This window comes from Cardiocondyla obscurior, linkage group LG19, assembly GCF_019399895.1.
Source record: "Cardiocondyla obscurior isolate alpha-2009 linkage group LG19, Cobs3.1, whole genome shotgun sequence".
In the NCBI taxonomy this organism is placed as follows: domain Eukaryota; kingdom Metazoa; phylum Arthropoda; class Insecta; order Hymenoptera; family Formicidae; genus Cardiocondyla; species Cardiocondyla obscurior.
Window position 1 is genome coordinate 4,355,785 of NC_091882.1, and position 11,162 is coordinate 4,366,946.

Sequence of the window (11,162 nt, forward strand, 5' to 3'; positions counted from 1 at the left end):
TAGTCGCGTACCTGTTTCGCAGGAAAGCTCGGTTATCACGTCGCGCTCGGTTAGAGGGTTTGCTATCTCTCTTTAACTTGCGGCATTCTTCGCGCGTATGATACTGCTTTTGCAATAGTTGCAAAATTTATCTGCCGAATTTATTCGCGGGGTATTTTCGGCCCTCAGCAGGCTGATTCTTGGTGCATATTTGCCGGTACGACATAAGAATCCAGGGTGTCCCTGTCTGCCGCACCTATTGCATGTTGGCATGGAAAAACGATTTGCAGGAGTGCGTGGGAAGTTACGGTCTATGTATGATCGCTCTGTGTGTAATCGTGGGGGTGCGCTGTGCTGTCTCTCCTCCGCTGCTGTTTCTGCTATTGCTTCTTGTAATGTCTTATAATTGCGCGACCGGACGATCGTCTGTAAGTGTGGTAACAGACTTGTCTGATAATTATGTAATACTTGTTTCTGGAGCAAGTTCCAGATTCCACGTTTCTCGACAGCCGAATAGTTCAAATCTTCACTTAAAGCATCGTACAACTCGGTAATTAACGAATCAACCAGAAAGCCGTACGCTTGTGCATTTTCTCCCGAACGTTGACGTAGTTGATTGAATTCTAGTTGGAGGTGCGCCGTGCCTTTTCGTTGCGTATAACTTTCTTCGATTTCTTTTATAAATTGCGCTAAACTGACGATTTACTTTGTTTCAAATCGCAAGAGAGCTCGTCCCGTTAGCTGTGTGTAAAGTATTACTGCAAATAGTTCGTCTCTGTCTTTTGGATCTACTTTTCGCGCCGCGTATTTACACGCTTTGATAAATTTCTTTACGCGGTTCTCATTCCCATTGAACGCTGGTATGAGGCTAATAGCGTTTTGTAGAGTTAAAAGCTGACGCGAGTTGTTAAGCGAGTACCGAACGTCGTTTTCGTTTGGGGTACGATGTCGCCGTGGTTGTGGCGTCGGTTGCGGTTGTGGGTCGGTTATTCTGACGCCCCTATTGCTGTATCTTTGCGCAAGAAATACATTTTCTAATCTTTCTAATCGCGTAGAAGTGAGCGATAGCGCGTCGAGCACCGTTAGCATTGCTTTATCTTCTCGTGACACAGTGGCACTCTGTCGGTTAATCAGCGACGAGTGTACATATTGGGGTTGTTCCGTGCTCCCATTTGTGTTAAATTCCGCGTTGCTGGTCGAACTTTCGCCCGGTGTAACTCGCGCTCTCGCGCCTCTCTAGGTTGCATTCGGAGGTTCGGTTCTTACGTTGTTATCGGTCATCATGAAGACGAATTGTTGCTCCTCGGATGCGAATAACTCGCTTACTAATGAACCGATCGACGAACGGCGGCTTTGATTTGCGGGTTCTTCTACTTTGGGGTAATTCAAGAGACTCGCGTTATCAGAATACATGAGTACAGGGAGAGAGATTCCGTTTGTAAAATCGTATAATTCGTTATCGAGGTCCAAGATTTCGTTATTTAATGTTATTTTGCGGATAAAACTTTGCGTATGGTTTGCCGTTCTGGGTGGGGATCGCTCAAAAATCGATTGCAAGTTTTTGAACTCGGTAACGCCACGTATCCAGGCTAGGCGTGATAGGCGACAACGTAAAAAATATTCGCCGCGATGCATAAATTGATCGTTTTTTTGCCTTAAATTTATGTATATATCTAACTTACAGTAACGCTGGTAGTAGCATGCTGCTTGTCTGCTAGTCGCCGCGTTGCTCACTGCTTGGTTGCTTGCGCGTCTTTCTGCTTAGTAACTCGTCTGCTTGGCCGCTTATCTGCTTGGCTGCTTATCTGCATGGCTGCTTATCTGCTTGGCTGCTGTCTTGTAGTTACGCTGGTCAGTGGCTGCTCGGGTTGCACATCCGGATCTCACTGCCTGCCTTTGTTCACCTGTCTTCTATTTCCTCTTTTTCTTTATGAATAAATCCTCACGGTTTTTTCACTTATTTGTTTCAGAGGTTCCGCACTTCAAATCCGAGTAAAAGGAAGCAGCGGTCTGACACCGGAAAACGGATCCCACCGTTGCCACCAGTTGTTGCACCACAAGAGTACCGTGGGGTCCGTTCTCCAAAGCTGATATTGTGGATGCGGATTTAAATAAATCTTTTTTTACTTGATGCACTGTTTTTATTTCGTAATGATTTTTTTTTCGATAGAGATTAACCTTACGCGAGTACAACGACGAATGCCCACTTAGGCCGCGGTTGCCCATTAATATACCGTGCTGTTGCTAAACCAAAATTCTTAGCAATCAGCAATTCGCGGGTGGCAACCGCGAATGTTCTAGAAGCCTCGCGTCCTAACCAGAAATGCCGGGTTATTTTGATCGGCGATATTCTGCCGATCTTGCTAAATTGTCGCTCGCGTGCGAGGCTTCTACGTTTTTCTCGAGCCTTCTGTTGTCACGGGCTCGGGATATAACATTTTTTTATTTTTCAAAATAAATGTATGAGCGAGTGATCAGTACAAAAGGAGGTCGGTGTGAGAGATTTACTGACACGCGAGTTCTAATTCTTGGGGATAATGAGCAAGCCGCGGGAACGGGAGAAAGATCTACGGTGAGAGAATTATGAGGAGGGGGAACTCAGTGGCGTGGAAATTTATGAAGAGAAAAAGGAGAAGGTCAGTCAGTTATATTTGCAAACTCCGTCTCTACGCCAGTGAAATTTTCCCTCTCCGCGCTCCTCTCGCAAAAGGGTACTTCTCTCGTTCCTGCACCCCGCTCATTACTCCAAGAATTAAACCCATGTTTATTCCCTACTCTAGCTTTCAATAAGTTTCATCTGTTTTCTAATTAAAAAAAATATTACAAAGAAAAAAATTAATCAAATGCTGAAGTGGAAAACCCAATATATCAGTATTTTTTACGTTTAGAAAATAAACCTTTTTTGATAGTTTAAAAGAATGGGAGAATTGTTGGATCAAATGTATTGTGTTGCAAGAAGATTACGTTGAGAAAAAAATTTTTGATTGTTTTGAAATATTTTTTTTTATAAAGATCGGAAACTTTTTAAATAGCTCTCGTACAATGCAAAATGCAAGAACTTCTTATAATATTTGTACAATATTATTGGAGTAATTAAAATATAAATCAACTAGTATTTTTTAAATATTTTAAATATGAAAATTTGTTCTAATTTGATTTTTTTATTATTTGTGTTGTCTTAAAGATATATTCCTTTTTCTTATTCACAATTTTTTAGAAATTGAACAATTGTTTGGTTAAACTACATATTCTAAACAACTCATTAGAAAAACTTGGAATATCAAAGAATTATGCGAAATTACGGATACAAACTATTTGGTTAATCACTGGCTGGATTGTTTTGAGACTTGTAACAGATTTATCTGACTGTATGTGGTATCTTAAACACTTTCACTGTTTTTCAAAAGCTATACTGTTACCATTTATTATAAATCATGCTGCTCACATTAACATGTTGTATGATTTTGTGTACATGCTGCTGCTAAGGTTAGTAAATAATGTTGGAAGATGATAAATACTATGTTTTAATATAATACAAAATTATAATGTTACGTTTCGGTGGCTCTCCCTGTATGTTCCGTCACTTCTCAAAGCACTCTTATACTCGCGCAAAAAACTCCGGCGCCCCACGAGAAAGAAACTCATTCCTGTAAACGAAAAAAAAAAACAGAAAACTTTGTGACTACGATACATGCCTCGCCATTAAGGGTGAACACCGGCCCTGGTGCGGCATAACGCCGCCCTCTGAGAAGTACTCTGGGCGGCAACCGGTCCGAGCGGCGCAAGGCGCACCCAAGTAAGTCCGTCAGGCGATCACCAGTCCGACGGCGGCGCGCACCGTCGAGTTAGGAGTGGAAGCTTTCTCACTCTCATCTCGGCGGCTATAAAAACCGAGCCCACAGCCAAGCGGGTACCTTGTCCGAATCCAATTCTCGACCTGAACACATCCTATCATTCTTTAAGTTTTGGACGCTCCTAAAGCCTCTGGTACATTCTCCGACTCAAGTGCTCCTGTGTCAAACCCGGGCACTCCCGGTGAGACCTCTACTGCCTTGAGCGCTCCCAAGGCAGACCATCTCCTCAGATTCCTGGGGATCTCAGGCGCTTCCGAGACCCCGCTAGATTTGCGACCGGATACCGCCGGTCACCGTCGGCCCGGAGACTCCGGGCCACCGTGATTCCCCTAGACGGGCGCTCCCATCCGGGTCTGTGGATCCGTCGTGCGGCAGTCAACCGCCGACACCGCCGCGGTCGAGCGCTCCCGACTGTCGCTTCCCCGGTTGCCCCGGGTAACCTGAGCCTTACCGACGGGCATTTCTGTTGGTCCGGGCCGTGGCGAACGACCACTAACCAACGCCGAAGAGTCAGTCGGACGTTCTCGACTGGCCCTACCGCAGACGACGCCCTTTTCCAGAACCCCTGGTGTTAACTACCGCACCTCTACCCGACCGGCCTAGCTTACGTGGCCCACTTCCGCGATTCAGCTCGCGGCTTTCGCGAACCCTAGATCCGACGAGCCCAATTCCGGCAACTCAGCGACGACGGCGTATCGCTCTCGTTACAACTTTATTAAATGATAACCTCTATAAAAAACCACTTGTCGAAAACCTTAGAAAAGACTGAGAAGCGTTGATTTTTAAACAATCCGTTTTATGACAACGGGAACGGACAATCCCGCTCGCAAAATCATTGCCCGAACTTCCGAAGATGGATGGAGTCAAACCGGACGTAACAATAAATTAAACAAATTATGTAATAAGATAATATAATTTTTTTGTAATTAATTATTAACCAATGTATTTAATACAGATATATCAAATCACAATTTGAGCGTATTAACAACTATATTCAGGAATTAAAAGAACAGAAAAAGGACAAAGTGAAATATGAGTGGACAATTTCTACTTCGCCATCAATTCATCAAGATCTAATTGGCAAGGACTCACGTGAACAAAAAATATGGATTTTAATGTAAGAGTAATAGGAAAAATTATTACACATTGTAGCAGTTTTCAAAATTAAACTTGAACCAAAAAAGATTTTTTAAAGTTAAAAAATTTTATTTTTTATTGCATAATAAAGATTTGGTAATAATAGTTTGAAAACCAAAGTATAAAAATTTTTCAAAAATAAATGTTACAGGCACATTCATTTCAAACTATGTTCGATTTCGTATGATTTGAACACAGTATTTGGATGGCAAATGGTGAGTCATGTAATTACATTTCACTTTTTTACAGTGTACGTTATTTACAACCTTTATGTTGTAACTGTGCTGATATATGCAAAATGCTGTAATAGATTAGTGGATCTTTATTGTATGTGTTTTTGGATCGTAGTTCATATCACAAAAATGATTGTTTTTAATTACATCTGCGAGGGAGTTTGTACTAAGGTACAAAAAATATATATATTTGTTACAAATTATGAAGATATACAATTTACTTTACGTATATACATTTTGGTTTAAATAGATAATCAGATATTAATAAAAATATATTTGTTAATATTAGGCAAATGAAACGAAAACGTTTTTGAACAAATTAACAAATTGTACTTTTGACATCGAAACTTATCAAACGGTGAGTGACAAAAGAAGAGGGTAAATAAAACTAGTTTTCGGCCCTTTTCAAAATTCGACCAAAATAAGTAGAATCTCTTGTGTAAACTTTAAAAGTAATATTTAGTCGATTCTAGCTCAAACGGAGGTATTTAAAGATCTACCAACATATACAGAGTCACCCATTTAAAACAGAACAACTGAATCTTTTCAAGAAATAAAGAGGTAAAAAAATGTGTTAGATAAAAGTAGGAAATAAACACGGTTTCAACTTTGGGAGCACCGAGGAAAGCGCGGGGCCGGAAGAGTACCTGTGTTCATAAGGGGAAGGGGAAAAGGGGACATCTGTGTTCATAAAGCCTATTACACAATGCAAAGAAACAGGAAATAGAAATAGGGAATAACACAGTCAACAACAAGCTTCGTCATATGAAAAACCCTATACAAATGCACAATGGAATACGGAACAGGCAATAGGAATAAAATTTCCAACATGTTGGATTTCTATTCCTGTTCCTATTCATGTGCTATTCCTGACCATTTAAAAGTGATCATAAACGGTTGACTTTTTGAAGTGTAGACGTGGTGGTCATTGTACATACTCGCTGTAAGAAATTTTATAACTTTATTATTTTAATATTTGACAATGGATTCTTTCGATACGGACAACAAAAATATTTTGCAAAATCAAAAGTGTGGTGACAAATTATTAATTGACATAATGCGAGCGCGTCCGTGTCTATATAACAAACGTAAACAAGACTACCGTGATGTGCAAATGAAAGAAAATACATGGACGGAAATATCTTCCGTTCTGGAAATATCAAGTATGTATTAATTTAATATTTTGTAAACTAAATGCATGAAGTCTATTAAACTGATAGGTTATATTTTTTAAGAAAAATATTTGCGTGATTAATTTCATATGTTCAAACTTACTACTACAAACAATATTTAATCCATTTTTCTTTATTTTTTATGTAGCCTCAGATTGTCAAACACATTGGGTTCGTCTTCGCCAACGTTTCAGCAAAGAAAGACAATTAAAAGAGCAGGAAACAAAAAGTGGAGCTGTTGCACTTACTAGAATGAAATAGGTTTTATTTGACCAAATAAGTTTTTTGGGAGATTTTGTATTGCAAAGAAAGTTTGTATTATTTTCTAATTATACAGGGTGTCCCAGACATAACGAAGGGTATTGGGAGGATAGATAGAATTGATTGAGACAAGTAGAAAAGTCCCGTACTATTTTGCAAAATTCTTAACCGTTATTGAAAAAAAAATTAAAATGTATAAATTGTATAGGCGTAAGAGCGATAAGGATGCTGCGCGTGAGTGAGTGCGACAGACGACGGCGCCATTTCTAGCGATTCGCCTGTCGCGCTCACTCACGCGCAGCATCCTTATCGCTCTTACGCCTATACAATTTATACATTTTAATTTTTTTTTTAATTTTCTCTTTTTGATTTTAATAAATTTAGTACAAGCACAAAAAAGCCACAAATTTTTCTGTCCATTATAAAAAAGTCTATAAACAAAAATATACAAAAAATATTACATTTTATACAAAATCAATGTAATAAAAAAATACGTAATAAAAAAATAGTTTTATTAATATCTTGTAAGCACGACCTTTTTCTGTTCTAACCGGTTTATAATTTCGACTGTCTATATAACGATTGTCTCTATATTTAACTTTCTTTTTTATTTACATCTGCCGACCTCTATTTTGTACCGTTAACAGTTTGTTAAATTTTCTTTGTTCTTATTATTTGTCTGGTTCGGTTCGTGGACCTCGGTTTGCTGTTCGCGGTTTACGTGCTTCTCAGCACATGCGCATAAGTAAAGACGGTTGTGATTGGACAACGCATTTGATGCTATACAATCCTATGTGTTTCAGTTTTTAATCCATATTCCTGTTCCCTGTTTCTTTGCATTGTGTAATAGGTTTAAGGGAAAGATGAAAGAAGGTACCATGCAGTGTTGATAGACGAGACCTCAGTCGAGTATGCGTTAATGTAAAAGAGAAACCCTCAGGCACCCGTACATATATTGCTAAGTAAGGGCGCGTTGGAAACAATAGAAAATGCGGTGAGAGTCTGTGATTACTTTATTATCTCTCGGCAGCTCGGGAACGACTGACTCGCAGATCATCCTGCAAGGAGATGCGTTCATTGCGTGCACAAAATAGAGTATCAGATACATCATTTGTCTACGAATGCGTCATTCTTATTGTCATCTAATATTACTACGGAATAAGGGGGAGAGGAGGTGAAAGAAGAGCTATGGGAAATATGCAAAAGGGTGTGGAAAGGAGAAGGGTTTCCAGAAGAATGGAGGGAAGGGATAGTTGTGCCAGTCTTAAAGAAAGGAAAAGGAGAAAAAGTGGAAGAATACAGAGGGGTGACACTGACACAAACAGGGTATAAAGTATATGCTTCGGTCTTGGAGGAAAGGATAAGAGAAGAAGTGGAAGAGAAAAAAATAGTTCCACAGAGTCAGGCAGGATTCAGGAGATACATGGGGACGCTGGATTAAATTTATGTTTTAAACCACTTGATAAATAGAAGAATAGAGGAAAAAGAGGGGAAGCTAGTAATAGCTTTCATTGATATGAAGGCAGCCTTCGATTCTGTGGACAGAAGAAAATTGATGGAAGCAATGAGAAATAGGGGGATAAGGGAAAGGTTGGTAAAAAGGTGCGAAGAGATAATGGAAGAGACGAGTAGCAAAGTTAGAGTAAAAAAAAAGGAAGGGAGAAAATTTTGGACGGTGAGAGGGGTGAGGCAGGGACTTCCGCTGAGCCCGAGTTTATTCACGATCCTGCTGGCAGACTTGGACGAGGAATTGGAAAAGGGTGGATGGGGCGGAACTAAGATAAAAGGCAGGAGGGTGTACTCGCTGGCATACGCGGATGATATTGCATTGATTGCATAAACGGAAGTAGGAATAAAGGGAATGTTGAAGACATTAGAGGAATATGTGGAAAAAAAGGGATTGGAGGTAAATGTGGATAAGACAAAGGTGATGAAATGCTGAAAAGGAGGAGGAAGATGGAAAAGGGTTAAGTGGGTGTGGAAGGGTAAAGAAATAGAAGAGGTTAAAAGATTTAATTATTTGGGTTATGTGATGACAAGGAATGGAGATCAGAAAGAGCACGTGAAGGAAAGAGTAAAGAAAGCAGCAAGGGTGATGGGACAAATATGGAATATTGGCAAAAAGAAATTTGGAAAAGATTGGGACAGAAGACTATGGCTGTTTGACAGGCTTGTATGGACAGTAATGAGCTATGGGGTGGAGATATGAGGGTGAAAGGAAAAGGAGGAGATTGAAATGGTACATGAGAGGTATTTAAGATGGATAATGGGGGTAAGTAGAAGTGTGCCGGGGTATATAATGAGAGAGGAATTTCAGAGGAAAAAGTTGTCTGGGAAAGCGGGAATGAGGGCTTGGAAATATGAGAAAAGATTGGAAGAAGGAAGATGGGGGGTTTTGGCAAGAGGATGCTGGGAAGAAATGAAGGAGAGAGCGAGGGAAGGAAAAACAAGTGGGAAATGGGAAAAAGAAAGGGAGGAATTCTTTGAAAGATTGGGGTGGACGCTGGAGAGGATAGAAGAAAGAAGAGAAGAAGAGGGAATGAGAGGTGAAGAGATAGTGGTAAAAGATAAAGAATTGCAAAGAAAAGAGAGATGGGAAAAAATAAGAATGGGGAAATTTAATAAGGATTATGGAAAAATAAAGAAGGAAGGAGTACCGGAATATTTAAAAAAGGGATGGAAGGAGGAGAAATGGCAAAGGGTGGGAAGGTTTAGAGTGGGGGATGATATGAGGGGAAATAGATACTGGGAGAAAATAGAAAAAAAAAGTGCAGGATGTGTTTGGATAAGAAGGAAACGTGGAAACATGTTTGGGACGAGTGTGTAAACTGGGGGGACGAGAGGAGTTGGGAGGAGGCAGTTGGAGATGTATTGGGAGAGGAGGGAAATGGGGAGGAATGGTTAAGAATACTGGAAAGGGTAAGGGAAGGAATAGGAGAGAATGAAAGAATGAATGAGGCAGACTATGAAGTTGTAAAAGCGTCGGAAGCGGGGGTCCATGAGAATGAATAAGAAATAGAGTAATAGAATAGAGTAAGAGAATGATTTCTGGCGGTGTGAGCGTAAGAACGTATGGGTATCTCTCTCTCTCTCTCGTGTGCTAAGCGGCGTTTAGAGAAAGTAAGGAAAGCGAAAAGTAGGAAGTAAGTTATTTGCGGAGAAGAACAAGAAAGAAGAGAAATTAAAAGAAGATGGAAGATTGATAAGAAAGATTAAGGTAGAAATAAGAAAGCTTTTAGGAAATAAGACGAGGTTTTTGTTGTTTGTCTTTTCAGGATAATGGAAGTAAGAAAGGAATGTAAAAGAAGACAGAAGAGTGTAAAGTTGATAGAAGAAGGAAGAGAAGAAGAAGAAAAAAATAAAGATAAGAAAATGTTGTAAGGCGAGGACGAATAGATGAAATGGATAAGAAGCGTAAAATGATAGAAGGAAATAGTGGTGATAAAGGTAGACAGTAGTGAGGGGAAGGTAGTGGAAAAAAGTAAAAAGAGTAAAAGAGTTGGCGGAGTTAAAATGTAAGAAAGAAATATTGAATGTAAAAGGTTTATAAAGAATTGTTATTGTTATGAGTATGGTTAAGTTTAAGTTTATAAAGATTTAAAGATGTAAGGAGACGAAAGTCCGAAAATGTACCTTGAAAGAGTAATAAACATTATTACAAATATTACTACGGAATATTACTACGGATACATTACATATATAATTTTACTAAAAGTAATAAAATTTTTTTAATTATATGTTAAAATATAATTTCTTACAATTAATAATAAAATAAAAACTTATATGTAACAAAAAATCTGAAAAATAAAGAAGAAAAGGAGAAATAAAAAATGTGTTTAAAATAAAAAATATATATAATTTATTTGGCGGAATCTCATACAGAATACCAACATTTGTTGCAAGGGTAAAAAAAACCGCCAAAAACCTTACCAGTATTCATAAAATAAAATCTGTTACATTATATATTTAACATGTAATAAATTTAATTTTAATATTTTTTAACAAAAATTAAATTATAAATAATAAAATAATAAACATAAATAAAAAAGTGTTTTGTTAAATTATAAATAAAAAATATAAAATAAATGTATTTATTTATTAACCTAAACCATAAAATTTTGAAAATATTAATAATTAACAAATATAATCACTTGTAAATAAATAAATTAAAATATTAGGACTTTTCGTTTTTGATAGCGTAGCGAGCGATGTGTGTGAAGTTGGCATCTCAACTGTTAGCATCTCATAAATTATCTTTATATTTTTTTGCATCCAGCATACTTCTATAGTTCCTGATAAGTTTTAACAATAGTTCCGCCGAAATAAATATTAAAATCGATTTTTTATAAATGAGATGCTAACTTCCGATTACATTTCGTAGCATCTCATCGTATTTCAATTCATTGATTACAAACAAAGAAGAAGAAGTAAAGTTCTACTACTTAGAAACGTTCTGTCAATAGTTCTGACGATTCCGCGGAGTTTTAACATTTACCATCTTCGTACACATAAATGTGAAATGATGT

At 38.3% G+C, this 11,162-nt stretch overlaps 1 protein-coding gene across 1 annotated transcript; it reads left to right on the forward strand.

The window, feature by feature from the left end:
- The first annotated feature begins 8,980 nt into the window (after positions 1-8,980).
- Positions 8,981-10,017, forward strand: LOC139110235 (nucleolar protein 58-like). Its single transcript, XM_070669866.1, has 2 exons — positions 8,981-9,345; positions 9,912-10,017. Exons 1-2 carry the CDS (start codon positions 8,981-8,983, stop codon positions 10,015-10,017), a joined length of 471 nt encoding a protein of 156 aa, XP_070525967.1.
- Positions 10,018-11,162: the final 1,145 nt, after the last annotated feature.

Excerpts from the sequence above, each read along its gene's own strand:
- LOC139110235 (XM_070669866.1), top strand. The coding sequence starts at position 8,981 with ATGAGGGCTTGGAAATATGAGAAAAGATTGGAAGAAGGAAGATGGGGG. Across the intron at positions 9,346-9,911 it reads AAATGGCAAAGGGTGGGAAG|GATAATGGAAGTAAGAAAGG; the intron begins GTTTAGAGTGGG and ends TTGTCTTTTCAG.